Source organism: Conger conger, chromosome 2 (genome assembly GCF_963514075.1).
Source record: "Conger conger chromosome 2, fConCon1.1, whole genome shotgun sequence".
NCBI classification, from domain to species: domain Eukaryota; kingdom Metazoa; phylum Chordata; class Actinopteri; order Anguilliformes; family Congridae; genus Conger; species Conger conger.
Genome location: NC_083761.1, coordinates 66101296 through 66122202, shown reverse-complemented (window position 1 = coordinate 66122202; position 20907 = coordinate 66101296). Strand labels below are relative to the sequence as shown.

At 41.3% G+C, this 20907-nt stretch overlaps 1 protein-coding gene across 4 annotated transcripts; it reads left to right on the top strand.

Moving 5' to 3' along the window:
• Nucleotides 1-7: 7 nt before the first annotated feature.
• On the top strand, nucleotides 8-20548 carry rnf157 (ring finger protein 157). Of its 4 annotated transcripts, XM_061232761.1 has the most exons (20): nucleotides 144-713; nucleotides 4828-4946; nucleotides 7889-7977; nucleotides 8343-8489; nucleotides 8742-8859; nucleotides 9147-9213; nucleotides 9624-9667; nucleotides 9947-9994; nucleotides 10828-10899; nucleotides 11052-11211; nucleotides 11396-11508; nucleotides 11752-11987; nucleotides 12217-12325; nucleotides 12474-12582; nucleotides 12680-12858; nucleotides 13270-13335; nucleotides 13442-13490; nucleotides 15287-15406; nucleotides 16880-16914; nucleotides 17893-18030. In XM_061232761.1, exons 1-19 carry the CDS (start codon nucleotides 626-628, stop codon nucleotides 16912-16914), a joined length of 1968 nt encoding a protein of 655 aa, XP_061088745.1. In that variant the 5' UTR covers nucleotides 144-625; the 3' UTR covers nucleotides 17893-18030. The 4 variants fall into 4 exon arrangements, with proteins under 4 accessions (XP_061088746.1, XP_061088745.1, XP_061088747.1 ...); XM_061232762.1 differs by lacking the exons at nucleotides 144-713; nucleotides 16880-16914 and adding an exon at nucleotides 8-111 and having other exon boundaries at nucleotides 17893-20548; XM_061232763.1 differs by lacking the exon at nucleotides 16880-16914 and having other exon boundaries at nucleotides 12800-12858; nucleotides 17893-20548.
• The last annotated feature ends 359 nt before the right edge of the window (nucleotides 20549-20907 follow it).

Here is a 20907-nt window from a genome sequence, read left to right as displayed (position 1 = left end):
TCCCGCACTGCAGTGAACCATTCCAGCACTCCGGGAAGGTCACGTTAGCAAACAGGGAGCTGGATTGTACTGCGCAAAACCCGGAGACCGGACCATGACTTGACGTCAGAGGTAGCCATTAAAGCCGTCTTTTGACAGTGGGAGGTTGGGTACCGACTGTAATAGATCCCAGCATCTCAATGAAACAGTGGATGGGAATAATGGGTTGTAAGATGCTGTAGAGACCAGTGTCTCGTATAACTGGGGTGTTTATTTTTTCTTAAGAGTGTCTCGGAACACGCCGCAGTCTGGATAAGAACACGTCGCAGAGCCGAGGAATAATAAAGCGCTTAGCTAGAAGGACGCAGTTTGTATCCTGCAGTAGGCTAACCACTGCAGGTTTGCGTGTTGTTTGTCAAAGGTAAATGCGTGGCTGTTTTTGGCTTTTGATTAGATATCCGAACAAGTACTTTTACCTCAAATAATAGCTAGGCTAAAGGTGCTACGAAATAGGACCAGCACTAAAGCGAGAAATTGGAAAATGACGTCGTGTTCAGGATTACAAAAAAAGGAGCAATAGGGTTTTCACGTTAAACTTCCTAATGGTGGCTTGATTTGTTGAATTTGTATTTAAATTTGTCTGGAAATGGGAGCACTGACGAGTAGGCAAAATGCTGGTGTGGAAGAGGTCGACATTCCTTCTAATTCTGTCTACCGATATCCGCCAAAATCCGGTAAGTCCATGATGATGCGCTGCACAATCTCACATGAATTGTAATGTGACTAAGACAGATGGCGGATACCACACGGCTGTATGCATGTTATTATTGTTGGTGCCTTCAACATAAAATGGTGATCTGTTGTTTGCTGGACATGTTGTTAAAGCCGTTCGCTTTTTGTTTTTAATGTTAATGAACATAATTTGAGAGGCTATAAGCTTTTCCCCTTAAAACATTAAACAGTATAATTTTATATAATTATTATGGGCAGTATTACTACTAATAGGTAGGTAGGCCTCCATGTACTTACAGTACTATTCGTAGTCTGTTGCATTAATAGCCTATTCATATATATATATATATATATATATATATATATATATATATATATATATATATATATATATGAAGCAATGCATAATGAGGTTAAAATGCAGACAGTCACCTTTAAATTGAGGGTGAAACTACTTGGAACATCATTAACCCTGTAAGTACCGGCCCTTTTCTTGACACAAGCTTGATAAAATGATTATTCTTGAACCCTTTTTGACTATAGGCATAATCCTGGTTTCTTCTGAAAGGTAACCCTTTGGGGTTTGTTTTCCAAGAGTCAGAATTGCTCAAAATATTTCTCAAACAGTTACAGGAGTTCAAACACACAAGTTCTCACAGAAATTTCTTTTTTTCAGTTTTGATTGGAGACACATTCTTGTGGCTGTGGCCACAAAGTCCCCTTTCAAATTTGATGAAAAGATCACCAGAAATTAGTATTTTGCAATGGTTTTTTCTAAACTATGTCTAGGCAGTTTGGAGACTCCAAAAGGAACATGGAAACTAAATGATATTATGGGTCGCATGAGGTGTAAAATACAGCATTTTCCTTACTGAACTATACAAACACTGAAGAAAAGTGTTTGCTCTTCCCCCTATCTTCCTCATAAATATTCAGTCAGACAAGAGTTCCCTTAAAAGACCTCCAAAGGAAGTCCTCTATTTAGACGTAGGTATTTTCTTACACACAGGTGGGGGTAACACATTTTCTTTGCAACTGCATTACCGATACTGGTACGTGGCCTCATTGTGTTCCAGAGAGCCTATATAAAATGCAGATATTAGCATAAGTACTTTTGTAGAAGCACACAATGGTGAAACGAACAACTATGATAATTCCTCTAGAGAAGAATCCTAAGTAGACAATGGACATTCTATCAACGTTTGTCTGAGTTTGAATTATAAACTATTATGCATTTGGTTTGCTGGATCCTTGCCGTGAAAATATATGTAGCGTATTTCTCGTAGTATGCGGATTTCCAGAATGCAGAGAAGGCGAGATCCCCCTACGCTTGTTTTGTCACCCACATGTTACAAAATAAGGAAAGATTGTCACTAATGCAATGGCATCTTAAAATAGGTTATACAGATAGAGCCGTGAGTTTAACACTTTCAAACATTAAACTGTGTCCTGTTACAATAGTGATTGAAAATATGCTATTACAATACGCACCATGAAAAAAAGGAATTAAAACAAAAAAACCCTCTCTAGCACAGCCCTGATTTAAGGGGTTAAGAAGAAAGAGAGCATTGGTGTATTTTTGGGATTATTGCCTTGCTGAAGGATGAAGCACCATCAAATGAATTTGGAGGCATTTAAGTGAACTTGAGCAAATAAGATGCTTCTACACAATTCAGAATGAATTCTGCTGCTGCTATTAACAGTTACATAATCAATGAAGGGAAGTGAGCCAGCACCCATGGCAGCCATACATGTTTAAACTATAACACCCCACCACCATGTTTCACAAATGAGCAGGGGTGCTATGGTTCTTGGGCAGTTCATTTTAGCCTCCAAACTTTGCTCTTGCCATTACTCTGATTCAAGTCAACGTTGATCTGTTGGACAGGTGTTTGGGGGTTCTTCTTCATTATGAGGAGAATTTTTTGGGCATCAACTGTAGAGGGCTTCCTTGGCCAACCAGTCCCTTTGCGATAAATGCTCTCTGGTGAATGCTCTCATTCTTCTTAATGATGTTTGGCCTATGTTTCTGCCTGTTTTTCTTATTTCTCAGCCTGATATTTGTGTCCTTGACTGTCAGGGCACATCTCTGGTCGGCAATAACAGACTCCAAATGCAATGAAAAGCCTAGAATCAAGATTAGATGCTGAAAGGTTTTTTATACCTGCACCAAGGAAGCGATTTAATACACCTGAATCAAAAACAGTTGAGAGGCTAACTGTCCGATGACTTTTGCTTCCATAAAATTGAGAAACTATGTATAAAAATGGATGTAATTCCGACACGGATCACTCAATATGGATGCAAATTCCCTCAATTGATGGCTGTCTACATTTTAACCTCATTATTCATTGCTTAAAGGTACAATAGGTAAGATGTTTGTCTGAAAACATTGTTACAAGACCATTGTAAATCCCTTCCTATCATTGAAGAAGGCTCACTGGCACTCAACCTCTGCCTGTTTTTATAGTCCTTAAATTCGGGTTTCAAAGTACACAGTTGACGGCCCGACACTCTGTACCAAAACATTATACAGCTGTACAATAATTAAAGCTCATTGGTTGAAAATTGTTATCCCTTTATTATGAAGAATCTTTCCAGGCCATTTTTAATAGGTTGTAGAAACAAATCACTAACTGGAAAGTTCTGAGAAATGAACAGATGAGCAAATTGAAGTTGGCTATACACTCACTGAGCACTTTATTAGGAACACCTGTACACCTACTTATTCATGTGATTATCTAACCAGCCAATTGTGTGGCAGCAGTGCAATGCATACAGTCATGCAGATACAAGTCAGGAGCTTCAGGTAATGTTCACATCTCTGTCAGGTTGGTATCCTGGAACTAAAAACTAAACTAAGAGCAGTTGTCTGCCAGTTGGAGGGTTGCCAGTTCAAGCCTCTACCCTGGGTGTGTCGAAGTGTCACTCAGCAAGACACCCATCCCCCAATTGCTCCCAATGAGCTGGCTGGTGCCTTGTATTTGTGAATGGGTGAATGAGAGGCATCAATTGTAAAGCGCTGTCCATTTACCACAAAATAGGTTTAAAAAAAACAAAAAACTATGCACACTATTTTATAACATTGTCAGTGTCAAAACCAGTTATACATTGGCCATCTATTTAGTGGTGCAGAAATTCTGAGAAACAAACTTTCAGTAAACACCTTAATATTAATTTATCAAAAAAATAAAGCCATTACTTTTTACATTAAGTCTGCAGTGGCCTGTGTTAAAGGACATGTTTTATGAGACTGATGCTGTCAGCGGAAAAAGTCTGTCTTTGGTAATTGCTACTTCCTTCATTATCAGGCTGTAGTGCCTGTAGGTGGTCAGGCAAGAAAGCAGCTAGTTTTTCCTAGGTAAAATCTCAGGCAGACTTCTTTGCTCCATAGATGTGTGGGTCTCATTGCGAGAGGACAGCCAGATTAGTGGTTTGTGTGCACATGTTTGAGAGATGTCAGGACTTAGGAAAGGTACTTCCATTATTCCTAGCTGTAAAGCAGGAAAGAGAATGTTTGGAGCTATGGAAAGTAATATTAATCTTATGACAAATCTGTGTGGCCTCAGTCCTGAGTACTTTTTTACTTTGTGTCATTGATAAAACAAGGTTCTGGAATGTTAGACCTCTGGAGCTCTAGCACTGAATTATTCAGCTGAAGGAAAGGCGAAAGCCAGTGACAGAGGAGACCATCTATTATGGATTGCAAAATGTTTCCTGTATGGGAGCACAAAAATAATTTGGGAGAACAGTCAATGGGGGGCACTTTTGAAAACAAGGCCCATATCACTAATTACCTTTACATGTGGACATCTGCTATTTTTATTGTTTGTTAAAAATGACAGCTAATTAACACACACTAGACATCTGACCCATTTCTTCACGTATAGCCATGATTTTATCACAACTACACTTCAGTGCTGCAGTTTGCATTTGCATTCCAAGAGACAGTTTCCTGAAAAAAACAAACATTTTTTTCCTATGCATGCAATTGGTGTGGTCCATTATGGACCACGTTAATGCATCACTAATTTCAGAGGAAAAACAAGCTCTGGAACATTCCAAAGGGGCAAATAAGTATCTAAATGCACTCACTGTTCCCTTCATCTCTTACAGGTAGCTACTTTGCCAGCCATTTCATCATGGGCGGGGAGAAGTTTGACTCCACCCACCCAGAAGGCTATCTGTTTGGGGAGAACACTGATCTCAACTTCCTAGGGAACAGACCAGTTCCTGTATGTAGATGACTCAAAATATTCTTTCTCATTTAATGTTTAGAATGTTCAGACATGTTTAGAAGATTCTTCAGAACATGTATAGATGTTTTTTATGCATGTTTTACCTCAAGTCATCCGGTTGAAGTTTGGGGTTGCCAGGCATACAGGTCTATTGGCTGCAGTGGGAGCACCAGTTTACAGTTACTGACATGTATATTTTTCAACCCCCAACCCCCGCTTGTATTTCCATCACTTAACTTAGCAGAACTAACATTGAACATCCATCTGAAGCCATTCATAGTGGTAGCGCAGTTACCATGCAACCTGTAGATATAATCTAATATTTTTGTAGTGGATGCATGTGTGTCCTGAAACTGGTATCAATCTTATTGTCTATGGGTAAGATAGTCAAAATGTGAATTTCCCAAATAGTTGGACTATCCCTTTAATGTTGGCTGTCATCTTGGGACTCTTTTCTACATTATATGTAGCATATGAAGTTGCATTTGCATTAATCTGTTGGTTAATTAAAGGCATACTATGCAGTATTTATTTCCTTGCTTTCCTCCTGTGTTTACACACAAAAAATGTCTACGCCCCATTCTCAATCCCCAAGATCATTCTTGCTAGCTGTTGGCAGCTTTGTTTGTAGCTCTTATAGACTACCATCTGCCATGATCGCAGTGAGCTAAGTAACCACGCTCTAATGTGATTTGAGAAACATCTGCTTTACTAGTCACTATTTAAATGACGTTACTCATGTTTAGTTGGCTAACTCTAGCTAAAAGTTAGTGGTGATTTCAAGAACCAGTGCTAGCTAGGTTTCAATCTGCTCTAGCCTGCCTGGAACGAAGCATTGCACAATTCTGTAACAGAAGCACACATACTCACAAACACATCAATTCATGGTTGCTTTTATTTTTACCCGAAATCTCATCTCTCTCAGAAGACATCTTCTGAAAGTGCGGGATTTAGGCAGGAGCTCCTTGCCCAGGAGAGGAAATACACTGGTGGAATCTCCTGAAAATATAACCAGAAACGTTAGTACTAGTGGAGTTCACCTTTGATAGAGGACCCAGCTATCATGGCCATCCAGCAACGTACAAAACTGAATTTCGTTGGCTAATAACATGGCGGCCATCTAATGTTGCAAAAAGCTTGCCAGCCACTTGATTAATGGTTAGCTACCATGGCTAATCTCTCACAAACCCATCTCACCACTGTAGTAGCCAATCATCTCCTCTTGCCCTCCTCCTCCTCCTTTTATTGTTTCATTGTTTCACACATGCCTTTCTGATACAGCACTGAAATTAAAAAAGCCTATGCCCAGAAGAGACCCAAGCAGTTTTTAGAATCAGAAATACAAGCAAGCAAGGTATTGTGCAGAACTGAACACAGGCGCAGGTTGTCTGTGCATCATAGTACTGTTTGCTTTTTCTCATATTTTCAATGTGAAAATCCTGCATAGTATGCCTTTAAATAGATAAGTAAGCCATAAAGGAAGCAGACAGGAAGTATAGCATTTCCTGTGTGTTTGTGCTAATGGTAGTGTGGTTCAGATCTTTGAAGCTCCCCTGTATGGCTGTTGTTTCTATGTGCCTGTATGTGTGCTTGTTTACATTTGTACATACAGGTATATGTATGTGTTCATATATCTGATTTTAAATGCATGTGTCTGCAACAGCTTGCTCTCTTTCTAAGCAGGCTGCCTGGTATTGCAAGGGATTTAGGCAACAGCTTACCAGTGGTAATACAGAAAGGCTTTCAAGGAGGGGGGACTTGGGACAGGATGAAAGGGCGGGGTTGACGGGGGTAGAAAGGGGAGGAGCTGAGAGAGGCAGGCGTGCATCCAGTCCTGACCCACAGGTCCACACAGGCTCACAGCTTTCCCTGCACGTGGACATCCCTGAGGCCCCATTTTAGAAAAATCCAACCCTGTCTTCTTACTGCCCCATTGTGCAGAAAATTTTCACTTCCATGTGAATAGGTATTTCTTTAGGTCTCACAAGGGCAAAAATATGTCACACCCCCATCTCCTTGTTTCCTATCCCTATGCCTGACTTGAGCTGCATATTAGTTTTACCACTATTAAATTCTGTGCATCATTCTCTTAACCCCGTGTCTTCTTGAGCTGAGAATTAGAAGGTTCTATCTGCGTCCTTCTGAGTTGTTTTGAGATATTGAGCTTCAAATATTCCAAAGTGAATGGGCTCCATGCAAATACTATTTGCGAAATGTAGCCATTTTTCATACTTTTGAGTATTTTTTTATAAAATTTTTATAAAACTTGTATTTAGTGTCTTATAAATAACATGGATATGTCACAAACTAATTTTTGTCAAAAATGTCAGTTAGAATCTTATAATTCTCAGCTCACATCTTTATGAAGGTTTTAATGTGATTGTATTGAGAAATAAATGTAATGCAAAAGTCTGTTGCGGCTACCAAATGTGTTCTCGGTAATGCATTCACTGATACAGAAACACACAAGGGAAGAACTCAAAGAAAGCAAAGAAGTGCTTAAATATGTGTGCTCACTAAGTTCCTTTGTGCATTTGAAAGTGCACTGTTTCTCTGGGCAGTCTCTCATTTTGTCTGTGAATGGGGCAGTTCAGAAGCAGTAAAGACACATCTGGTCTCAGCTGGAGTGTGGGCAGTAAAACCTCTGAATGAAGGATGAAGGGTGCCCTGTCCCTGTGTTTGTCAGACTGCATACTGCTGTATTTCCATTCGCTCTTATGTGGAGCCCATGTTCTCTGCTCAGTAAATCCACTCATTCTTTATTTGTACTCCTTCTGTTGAAGTGGGACCAAATCCCCCTAAAAAATGTATTTCATTTTGTCAGGGTTAAGGCCCTGCATGATTAGAAGAAAAAAAAAAACCCATGTTTTACGAAATCAATCTTCTTTGCTGGAAAAATGAATTTTTATTGTTATTTTGCTTGTTTGGCCTTTTTCCAGTTTCCCTATGCTGCCCCTCCACCTCAGGAGCCAGTCAAGACCCTGCGCAGCCTCATCAACATACGCAAGGATACGCTCAGACTTGTTCGGTGAGTCACACATGATGAAACAGGTGTTTATGGTGTGAGCACTTTGATGATGTTAATGACAGTGATGATGACTGATTTTTGTGGTGACTATGATTATATTTTTTTATTATTTCCCGGTATTCTGGAATTATTATTCTAATCTCTTGTTGGGGGGCATGATTGGCAGTAAGTGGGGAAAGTATCAGGGACAGCGATTGTGTTTACAGTTTGTTATTCTGATAAACTACTTTCTTTTGTTTGTTTCAATGTTTTCATATGCATCTTCTAAACTTGACTGTCAACACAGTAGGAAACATACTTTGATTGAAAATGTCTTTTCTTTCCCTGATGTTATGGGTTTTGTATCTATGTTTGTGAAAATGTAGGTGCAGTGAGGATGTGAAGTTGCCCAGAGAGGATGTGGGGAAGGGCCGTGCCTGTTATAACGTGGAGTTCACCTTTGATGCTGACACTCAAGTTGCCATTACAATATTCTACCAGGCCATAGAGGAGTTCCACAATGGTGTGCCCATGTAAGTTGGGCTACGGGGACTAAGGGGCACTGAGAGAATCGGAGTGATTGTGTGGTATTGTGTTGCCTTTTGGTAGTCCTCTCAATTTTCAGAACTGTTGTATCTTCTTTACTAGAATTCTTTGTGTTTGCTCTCTACTTCTGCTCTTTTCTGCATGCAGTTTTTGCACAGGAACCGTAATATAACTAATTGTGCATGCTGTTTTGCATCAGAGGTCTTTAAATATGCATGTACCTGCATTTATCGTTGCAGATACCTACCACAGGATAGCTCTCTACAGTCTGAGACTGTACACTTTAAGAGAGGAGTCTGCCAGCAGTTTTGCCTGCCTTCCCACTCTGTGAACCTTTCCGAGTGGGCTGAAGAAGAGGTACTTTTCTGTGCTTTTCTATGCTGTCAATTGGGATGGATCACTTACAAAGGAGTCTTTCATTCGGTGGATGCTAATGTGTGGATGGAAGGACTTGTAAAAGATGTGGCTGTTCATATCTTATTTTATGCTACAGTATCACATTCTTATTTGATTTATAATTCATGCCAAATGATATGACCTCCAGACACAGTGCAGAATATGAATGTTATTATCTAGGTAACAGTAGCCAATGTGCATAAGTGGTGTGGAAGAGCAGTGAGTCACAACAGACCTTGTCTTGGCAGCTGCTGTTTGACATGGACAAAGACATATACCCCATGGTAGTGCAGGCAGTGGTGGATGAGGGCGAAGGTGAGTTTGAGGCCTTCTACTGGGAGCCCTATTATACACATTGTCAATCAGTTCTCAAAGTGGCAATCTTTTGAGAGACATCAGGAAACAAAACGGGTATAGATTTGGATTTTATGGGACAAGGAAGATAACCTTGTGCACCATGTTAGACACAACATATGGACACTAAATGGGGAATTATTTAAAGTGAAGGCACAACACATGCACTCTTAAAAGTTGTTTGTGTAAGGTGGAAAAAGTCACATTGGGAAATACAGGGTGGTGTTTTTTTTAACAATGTGTTGGTTGACATTTTGACTCAATTTCAGCATAAGTACATATACAAAAGTAAATGTCTCATTCTGTATTTACTATATTTGGGGAATTGGGAGTTTTTTGTATTTTAATTTAAACCATGTTTGTTTTCTTAGAGCATTTAGGGCATTCACATGTACTCCTGGCCACTTTTGAGAAGGTAAGTACCAGAGTCGGTGCAATTGTGTGTTTGCTGTTCTGTTGGACTGTGTTGAAATGTTATGGGTTCAATTCACTTAGTCATATTTTGTCTGGCTTTGTTGTGTAACCAGGACTATCAAGGTCAGAAGTGGGTGTGGGGGTTATAGTTTTTTTATGATATACAGTATTTAACAGTTCATGGCAAAATAAATGGGAAATGTAGATATTTTAGCTTTGTTTTAGGTGTTTTGTCTGTATAGATGAAATTAAATGTAGCTAAGATGTTATTTCTCTGCAGCACATGGATGGCAGCTATTGTGTTAAACCTCTGAAGCAGAAACAAGTGGTAAGTTCTGTGTCTGTGTCTAAACTGAGGAAGACTGGGTGAAAGGTTATACTCTAATGTAATGTCATGTAATACTGTACATTATGCAGTATTCTTGTAACCTGCCTTACCCTGAAAATTCTTGTACAAGTAAAATGCTGATAATTGTAAAACTGGGATCCTAAGGGTGCATGTTCTGCCATGTGTAGGCTTTAAATATTATGTTGTAATTGTAATTAGTCAAACGGTGAAACAAATGCAAATACTTGGAAAGCCTTGGAAATATTTAATTTCACAGAGGAGAATGAACAGAAGCTGCATATCTCTACGTGGAAGTCAACACAAAAGGGTGTTTATATATATTTTTAATTTACTGAGGATAAGAACTGAAATCCATTCATGGGAGCCAACATTTAATTCTGTGCTGGCAGAAAGTTTTCTTATAGTTCCTAGTTAATCTAAATCATCCTCCTGCTGAAAAAGCAAATTCCATGTGCTTGTTCCATTTAATTTAATCCTGCACACTGCACTTTTCATTACTTTCCCAACTTTACTTCCACTGCTCAGCATGGCTGGACCACCTGGATTATTCTGTGTTCACTTAATAGGCGTAGACACAGTGAGATATTTATGGTAGTAGCTGTTATTTGTCCTAAACAGGTTTTTCCACATATGATGCCTTGCACAATTTTTCGCACTGCCATTTTCAGCATTATATCTTTCTTTTATTTTGTATTGTAAAATGGAATACATAATACTGCATGACATAAAGGATCAAGTTCACTGTACACTTTTAAATATGACTAAAATTGTAATATTTTAAAGGTAATAATTAAGATATTTTTTCTCCCCAGGTGGATGGAGTCAGTTACCTCCTTCAGGAAATTTATGGCATTGAGAACAAATACAACAGCCAGGAGTCAAAGGTATAACTGGGGCAATGGGGGTGGGTGGGTGGGTGTCAAAGTACTAATATAGTAGAGCCTGGTGGTTAAAGTCAGCATTGTTCTTCACTCTTTACACTGATAGTATAGTAGAGCCTGGTGGTTAAAGTCGGCATTGTTCTTCTTCCCTCAAGGTGGCAGATGATGAGATTAGCGACAACAGCGCGGAGTGCGTGGTGTGTCTGTCTGATGTCCGTGACACCCTCATCCTGCCGTGCAGACACCTGTGCCTGTGCAACGCCTGTGCAGACACGCTGCGCTACCAAGCCAACTGCTGCCCCATCTGCCGACTACGTAAGGGTCCCTGAGCATGCAGGATGTCCTAAAGAATCATTGAGTTAATGCCTCAGTCATTACAGCCAGCTCTGCCGCCTGGCCCGCTAAAGTCCCGCCAAGCCCAAAGTAATGAGTTACTGCAGAGCAACATGATCTGGACTGCAATGTGAACGCTGTGGCCCTCTCTCCCTCCCCCCACCAGCCTTCCGGGCTCTGCTGCAGATCCGCGCGATGAGGAAAAAGTCGAGCCCTCTCTCTCCCTCGGGCTTCAACCCCGTCATCACCTCCCAGACGTCGGACTCTGAGGAGCACTCGGTATGCACTTAGGCTGGGCTCCCATTGCTCGATTTGCATGTCCTGGAAAAATGGCCGCAGCCATTGTGTGCTATCAGTGACTCACTGATTTTTAAGCTATCATAATATCTTCCATTATAGTCATGGAAAGCATGAGTATTTAGATTTGATATTAGTCAGTGATTTACAGTGCAAGGTAAGCTGCCCTCTCTCGTACTGTAAGCGCCTGTGGCATCCGGGTTCTGACTTTGTGCTCCTCCCCAGGCCTCTGAACACATTCCACCTGGTTATGAGGCCGTGTCACTCCTGGAGGCCCTCAACGGCCCTCTCAGCCCCTCTCCCTCTGCCCCCCCACTGCAAAACCTGACAGGGGGGCACGTTTCTGGGACCCTGCCATCGTACGGAAATGAGAGTCATCCCCAACCTGCCCGCTCTCTCTCGCCTCTGGAACGTTCCATTGACTCCAGCCAGGGCCTGAAGCTCAAGAAGAGTGGTTCTAAGTGAGCCATTTCCATACTTTTCTTTCTTTTTTTTTATATGCTCCAGTGGGTGACCTGGCTGCCATGTCACAAGGATGTTTTATACAATGTCGTAAATGGGGTTTCATATTGTGGGTGAATTATGAATATACATTTGGCCAGGATTTCATTTCCAAACAGATGTTTTTTCTGATCAGAAAAGGCACAGCTGTGCTGTTTCTCATGCTAATGTATCTTGGGAACCTGGCAGGTCCCTTTCCCAGAATTCATCTGTACTTCCTGAGGAGGAAGATGAGAAGTCGTGCAGCGAGTCAGAGGTCCAGGCATGTCGGAGGAAGATGGTTGCTGACCAGCAAGAGGTAGAAACGCCTCACACTTATGAGGGACTCTCATGTTCTGTGTCCAGTTTCACTATTCACTAAATTACTCCGACATAATTTATTTATAAACAGAAAGAAAAAGGACAGCTGAACAGTGTGTGCTTGTGACTTCCTGTTTTATCCCTAGTGCGGTGTGACTCCAGAGAGTGAGAACCTCACCCTGTCATCCTCTGGTGCCATCGACCAGTCCTCCTGTACTGGGACACCCCTATCCTCCACGATCACCTCGCCCGAAGGTAGGGCCCACGTCGCGAGTGCACTTGTGTAACTGGTGAATAAGACGAGGGCTTGAGTGCTTCATAAGTCACTGTGTGTGTGCGTGTCCCTGTTCAGACCCTGTTAGCAGTAGCCTGGCCCAGTCTGTGATGTCCATGGCCTCTTCTCAGAGCCAGCACTCCCAGCTCAGCACTGACACCCTGTCCTCCATGTCTGGCTCTTATTTGGCTGGGGCAGAGGGAGAGGGCCCAGAGACCCCTGCGGAGAGTCGGGGACCGTCCCAGCAGGAGGGAGAGGTGAGTGGGAGATGGTCCACGTGCACGTTTGGAGTGCTACGTCTCCAACGTTTGTCTAATACTGAATTTAGTATCTGTATATTTGCAGTAGGCTTCCCTGAACAATTTGTTAGTAGTTTATAGCTGATGATGCAAATCCTCCCTCACACTTGTAAAGTGTGATTTCTCACAAACCTGGGGTAAGTAAGCTAGGATTTTTTTTATATAAATAGATTCAATTTACTTTAATTTGACAGTTAGTAATCTTCAACCTTGTTCCGTTACGTAGCTAAATAGTAATTTATCTAGGAAGTAATTAAAAACAAAAATATTTCTATGCTACAAAGGCTTCATTATCATTATGACAACACACTTGACCTAGGCTTACATTTGCAGTTAGTCAGCATTAATGAAGAAAACTGTTCTTTTCAGGAAACGCCGGTTGAGATGAACGAACATAACTTTCTAGCAGCAGTGGCAGAAGAGCAGGACTCTGAGGTAAAAAGCAGAGGCTTCTTTTCTCAAATTATTCCGACTGCAGTTTCAGAAATCCTTTCTGTCCGTTGGCCTTCAGAACATTTCAGTTGTTGTTTGCTTTGTACAGGGCAATGATGTCACAGAAGAAGACTGTCCATCACCCACCCAGGAACCGGGTAACTATGAGCCCTCAGCTCTGACTACATTTGCTGATAACCAATCATTCGAAAGGCCTTTAGTCGAAACTCTGTTCACTATTCACTAGGCTTCCTCATACCTCCAGGGCATTTGGCCTCAATGGCTTAACTTTTTTTGATCAATATGGATAGAAATGACAGAATGCAATGAAATGCCTTTCCCTTGGCACTGACATGACATCCATGTCAGTGCTATCCACTTAATATTCAGTCACAAATGTGTACATTTGTTAACCGATTTCAACTAATGTAGCTCCCAGGAATACAAATTGTTTAAACTGAATGTTATTGCTCTGTTCATGTAAACAAGCACAAGTCAATACGTCTCTGGTGTAGCTTTCCTATTAGTGCATGCACAGTATTTCAAAAAATAATAATCCTGAATGGAGGTTCTGCACTGTTATTAACCAATCCAAAATGTTAATGCTTTGGTCAAAAGCCTTGCTGCTGGATATGGCTTATATAAACAAATGTGTTCATTTTCTTTAAGCTGTTCTCCAAATAACCAGCATTGGAGGCTGTGCATTAGGAATTGCAGGCCACTTAATGAAAACAGTACATTTGTGTTGCATATTAGTGGCATCCAGATAAATATTCAGCTAGTACTTTCAGGGTGCCAGGAAAACAAATCCAGAGTAAACTGGGTTCAGTATTAACAGGGCAGTGATAATGTTTTAGTGGGTGTCATATCAAGCATGGGTCAAGAGGTGGCGCCACATCCCAAAAAACAATAAAGGACATTTTATAATAATAACAGCACCAAATCAGACTTTATGTCAATGGAGAATTTTTCACATAAAAAGTTCAAGTGGAACTGCATTTTCTGAGAATTATGTATTAGTCATATTAATCATTGAGTTTGGCCATGGTCGTAAGTTATGCATGGCATTTCTACTCTGCTTTGCATGGTCAACATGAATTGACCTATTTATTTATTCTTATTTATTCTTTATTCAACGCCACAGTGGCTGCCTTGGCTTCATTTAAGACTTATGTTTGCAAACAACACTCTGGCATGCTGAATCATAGCTCCCCATGCACTAGCCACAGAGGAATAATAGGTTAGCACTGTTGTGCATGAGGCTTTGCCTTGTGTCAGAAGCGCACATGATTACAGCACTGTGACCGATCCACATCTCATTGTTTTATACTAACTGCCAATGAAACACTGCATTTCATTCAGGATTCTAAAGCAAGATGTAATGCAAAGGCAGTAGACCATGTAGATCATATTCTGTACATGTTGAGATTGTTACCTAAATAGAGGTAATGTAATGACCTACCCAAGTGCCTGTTACAGTGCCTGTGCGTCTGTGTTCTGTGTTCATATTGGCATCGGGGAGCATGCTTGTGTTTTTGCTGGTGTGCGCTGTTGCTACCTGTGTGTATATGGGAGCTCGATATCAGCACTGATGTGTGTTTCTCTTTGTCTGGATGTGAGCAGTCATGCACCATCTCCCATTACTGCGTCTACGTTCTCAGCGTTGATGTGTGCCTCTTCCAGAATTGTCGGTTACACTTTCAGTAAACCGGGGAAATTGACCACAGAATGGGTATGGGTTTGAACTGCTAGCAGGGAACAGGATAAGAATGTTATGGTTCCTTTGTTAGTCTTTTTCCATGCAGGTATGTGTACCGTATGTCTGCATGCATGTCTGTGCATCCGCACGTCAGCCTCTGTGTGCATTAGCCTGAGCGACTGCTCCGGATTCCTGCCTCCTTGTCCGCTCTGCTGTGGCTGGCTGCTCTTGTTTGACCTCTGACCTCGCTTGCAGGTGGGCGGAGGAGGAGCGAGGTGCCTTGTCCAGAATTTGACAATAACAATCAGGGCCAGTCTGACACCCCCTGCTTGACAGGGCTGGACAATGAGCAGTGCCCTGAAGGCCGATTTGCTGGTGAGTGGCAATCTCTTGAACATGGACTTCCTGAGACGAGGGGAACCTGGATGGATGAGATGAGAGTGGAGTGGGGTGAGGGTGGGGAGGGGAAACATGGTGGAACCTGTCCATTGATTTCATGGAGAAAAAGTCTTCCCTGTGAATTCGGTTACTTTAACAGCCGTGGAATAACATGTTGCCTGATGTAAACCTTACAATAAGGAGATGGGGGATCTGATTACAATACAGTATAGTTATAATAATACAATATAGTTTTACGTCTGTCCCCCGTTTCGTATCATTTTGGATCAAAAATATTTCATCCAAAACACCTGGATGCACTAATAAAATCTCGATTTTAAAACATCTCTGGTTAAGTGGAAATTATAGCCATAGCCTTATACTAGGAAAGAGGTCAAATGATTGCATTGGTAAGGGTAAAGTACAGACTGAGGGATTAAATGAGTTGATTCACTATCAACTTCTAATTAAAAGGAAAGCAAAAGAGGAAAAAAACATGTGTTCTTCAAGTCACACTTTTCTTCATTCCTATGGTGTTATTGCTGTTGTTGTTGTTGTTTTATTAGAAGTGAGATGGTAGCTGTTTGCTCCCTCCCTCTTCTCCCCCCTGGTGGAATCCGTGTTTTCAGTGTGATGTCTGTGCCTGGGTGTCTGTGTCCAGTCCATCCCAGAGTCAAGTTCATGTTCAGTGTCTGCCAGCTCCAAGTCGCTTTGCTGAACCTTAGCTTTTTATTTCTTTATTCTTCTGCCCCTTCTTTCCTCCTTCTCCTCCTCCTCTCCTGCCCATACAGTCATCCGCTACATCTTACTGTGGTCATTGCTGGAATGGAGTGTAAGGTGTTCTCTCTGTCGTGGTGTGAGGCCTATGTGGAGATGAATTCCTTTGTGCTTAATAGCAGAAATTGAATTCTAGTCATTCACATTTCATTATAATGTATGTTATTATCTTAGAAAACTTTGATAACTGCTTTGGGTTCTGATTCAAATTTTACTTAAATTCCAATTTTGGGCAGTTTATGCCGCATAACCAAATATTGAATTTCAAATGCTGATATATTGATATCAAATATTGATATTTCAAACAGCCATGTCCGGTAATTAGTCCTTAAAAAGGAACATTAGCCATTAGCCATTAGCCTTGGTGGTTAAAATGGGTCAGTGCCTGCATTGGAGTATAAGACCTTCACAGGAATTTTTGTCCCATTGGGCACATGCACTACGCTCAAGGAGAGGAGGTGTGAGAAATCACAGCTGAAACATCGCCACTTCCATCCTAGCAACTATCCCATTTACTGCCCCAATGCCCCGCCCTGCCCACCCCTCCCCTGCAGTGGTTCTCCGACAGACTCTCTGTGTGTGCTGTAAATGTGTTTTGTTCTCTCTGTTTCTCTTCCCCATCACTTTCTATATCTTTCTTCCTGTCTCCCTGTATGTGCGTCTCTCTCCCTTCGCTCTCTTTGGAACGGACAGCTGTGGACTCCTGTCCTGTTCACATTGAAGAATAGGTATGGCAACACAGAAGGTTAAGATTCGGGCACAAAGAATGGGAGGGTATAAATCCACCATACAGCAAAGCTCCCCCTCCCCTCCCTGTTTTACCATTATTTTACTCCACTTGTTACCAAAAGTTTGTACTAGAGCACGCTGTGAATAATTAGAAATACGTGTAAGATATACATGCTGCATGTGTGATTGCTTTTGTGATCCTTATGTCCCTTTTCTTCTTTGGGGGTATATGCATAATTGTTTAGAAAAACCCAACAGATGCACTGGAGAAAAAATAATAATAATAATTTTTGCATTGAAGAAATTGTATAGCAGGAGGCGATTTTGAAGCTTCCTCATTTGACACACTTGTCACACTTCACAACCTGGAAGTGATGGAAGCTAATGCTGCCATTGTATTACCATTAAAGATTAACACCTGGCCATGTCGTAGCTCAGGTGGAGAGTGGTGTCAATTCACTTAACCTATTTTACAACAATTATTTTAAATTATATGTGGGTTACCAATTGTATGTTTTTAAGACTTCCTGAAAAAAATTAGAAATGAACTGTAGTCATATAACTATATTCTGAAAGTGTTGCTAGCTTTGTTGATAAGCCTGAAATGCTGTGCTAACTGAGTACTGGGCTTACCCTAGCCCAAGATATTCCTGTCGTTCATATATGTATGTAGGTGGCTTGGTCACGTGTAGAGTTATGCATATACCCCTGTATCTTCATTGTGCTTACACTTGCAGCAGTGCTGTTAGAATGGAGATGTTCTTGCCTTCGCAGGGGATTGGATGTTCACTTTCAGGCAGGGCCGACTTGTTAAATGCTTGTCTGAGCTCTCTCTCTTTCTTTCTCTTTCTCTTTCTTTCTCACTCTCTTTCTCTCTTTCTCTCTTGATCCCTCTTTTTCTTCCTCTCTCTCGTCCTCCCTCTTTCCTTCTCTCGCTCTTTCCCTCACTCTTTCTCTCTCTCGCCTCTCTTTCTCAGGTCTGTTATATCTGGGAACACACCGACATGGCCGGGGCCCCCTTCCTCACCATGCCTCCACCAGCAACATCAATCTGGAGGAGCAGGGAACTGACAATGAGACAGTGAGCCCCAAACACACACCCCGTCGTGGACCCCTTGCTGTGTAACTGCCACCCGACTCCAACAGCCACTCTGCACTGCATCCACCCTCCTCCAACGTACCCAAGGAATACAACACGTCCCCACCTACCCAAACACACTCACTCTGACCCCGCCACCCCCAGCTGCCAACCTCTCCTCTTTTTGAACATGGAGCGAAGGCCTTTTCTTGGGTGTGAATCATTGCAGGGTCTTTCAAAAAGAGAGATACAAAAGAAGTAGAATGGCTTTGGCTGAAATATATTGTCGTCTGGTCCATACAGTTTGGTTTGGAACTTATGTCATTGCCCTCACTTATGGTATTTTACACAGTGACCCTGACCATCTCAAGCCTAACCCAGGACTCCTCCCCTAGTGCAGTATTAAGCTGATAGACGTCAGCCAGCACCCAGCGATATGCTGAGTCTGAGTCAGCAGGTTTCTGTCCTGTTCAGTGCAGGGAAAAGAGGTCTGAAGAAACTGTCCGTGCCTCTTCTCCCCATCGTTTCCTGTGCTTGAGTGGCTGCTGCTACCCACCTCACACTGGGAGAGACAATAGTCTATTGAGTATTGGTCAATGGAAGCATCCACTGGACGTCTGCTGGTTTTACTCTTTTATGTCTGTTCAAGGTTTTAGGGGGCCCATACTGATATAAGGGGACCCCAGCACTGTAGATGCACCACAGCCAAGAAATTGTGTTTTATAATCTGCTAATTAATTATTATTGTATTACTATTATTCCACTTTGGAGGAGTCGGTTGACCCTATATATCAGACCAAGGATGTGTTAAAAGTTAATCCCACCAAACCTTTTTACAGACTTCCTCATAAATGACAACTAAACCTGGATTTGCATGCATCTGTTTAATCTGAATCAAACCTGGCTCCTGAAGGATCTTCCCTCTTAAAATCTACTTTGGATGTTATATCTGTATACTTGTGAGCTATTAAGGTTAGCATGTCTCATCATACAACACGGTCTCAGAATGTAATTCTGAAGCAGTCTTAATGATACATGGAGAATGTAAATTGGGTTCCATAACCTAGTGGAATTAGAAAATGTCTTCACTTCTAGCTTCAGACTTGCCATTAATGGCTCAGCATATAGTAAAGTGAGCGTGGGTCAGTGAGCTTGGAGTTTTTCACTAAACACAAAACACAAAACACTAAAATAAAAAGTGGCCTCGTATTTTCTGCTCTGTGAGCCTCTTATGCCCACAGATACCCCTATTACATTCTAAACGTTTCCAGATTAAAATCTACATTTGCCTGATTTATTTTTTAAACAGAATACACTGATAATTTATCAAAAGAAGTGGTTTAAAGCTTTGTGATTCTGCAGTATGCAAGAGACCAGTCATGATCAGAGATGCTGTGTAAAGGGATAGCTCCAAATGTCATGCAGAGGATTGTTCCTGCAGCTTCAACACTGGCATCATAGTATTTACACCCCATACAGTATAGTTGTGGAAAGAGGTGCTTTAGAACTGGAGTGTGCACAACCCTGAACAAAATGCACTGTAGTGGAATTATATTGGCAGCGAGTGGCTGCTTACAGTATTTTTAATGTTGACAGAATGTTGCATTTCTTTCTGTGATGCGCAGCATCCATCCCCAATTGAGAATTTGAGATGTCAGTTTTCCAGTCCAATGAGTCTGCACACAGACTTCATATGTGAATTCTGCCTTCACTCTGACTATAAAAGATATGAGTCATCTCCCTAAGCCAGACATGCTTTGGCCCTCAATACATGACACCCCATCTCGTATTCTGGGTCAGATTATTTCTGTGTCTATCCTTGTGTTTCCGTTATCCATCCAAAACAATACTGTGAGATGGTTTCACAACTCTGGACCAGAAATGGTCTGAGGTTACGGGTATCTTACCTAGAGTCTCATTTAAACTGACAACATTTGTGCTGATTAGGAACCGCGATCCCATAGGTAGACCTTAATTTGTATTATTTTTTTCAAATGAGTCTTATTTTATAATTTGTTTAGTGTAGCTCTGTTGTCAGTGTTGTTACATGTTACATGTGTTTATCTGTTGAAGCTGTTTGTAATATTGGATGGTTATGTAAAATAAATAAAAAATGCAGCATTGTACTTTAAAAGGGACAGTAATACTAATGATGAACGCACTACCTAGTCTTTCCTAGACCACAGAGCTGTGGTGCATGTGACGAGTGTACATTGAGCATGGTAGCCTAGGCCAGTCCACACAAGTCAGTAGTTTACCTCCACGCAGATCTCCCTCAAGTGCATTTGCGCTGTAATCCTACCCTTTCTTTACCAACAGTATCTACATCTCTTTCCTCACGTGCACCATTAGCCGATTCTCAGTTCACACCTTCACTCTCAAGTCTTCACAGCAAAATCAGAAGTTGACAGGGCATTGCCTTCATCTCAATAACTTTACCCTTTCAAAGGAAAGGGCTCTCCAGTAATAACTTTTATAGAGTTCTGAGAAATGTGTTACACAAATGAAACCACACACAATGAAAAAGAAAAATACAATAAACACCTTTCTAAAAACTCAAGTCATTTGTCATTATTAATTTGCGCTAAGAAGATAAGAAATAGAGCAACTGGGTGGGCTGAAAATGAAATGCGTATGACATCACACATGTCTATATAACTTGAATGTGAATATGCAGAGTATGCAGGTTTGTGATGAATCTACTTATTTGTATTCTTTCATCTTTTTAAATTGCTTTGGTTGCTTAATTATTTAACTTCCAATAGCCTATGGTTTAATGTGTTGAATTAGCGTACGCACGTGCGTACACACACTAAAAAAGCATTGAAATGACCGAGGACAAAAAACGCTAAATATTTTTCTGGAAATGTGTCTATCCGCTACACGCTAGGATTCTCACGTCATAATACGGTGT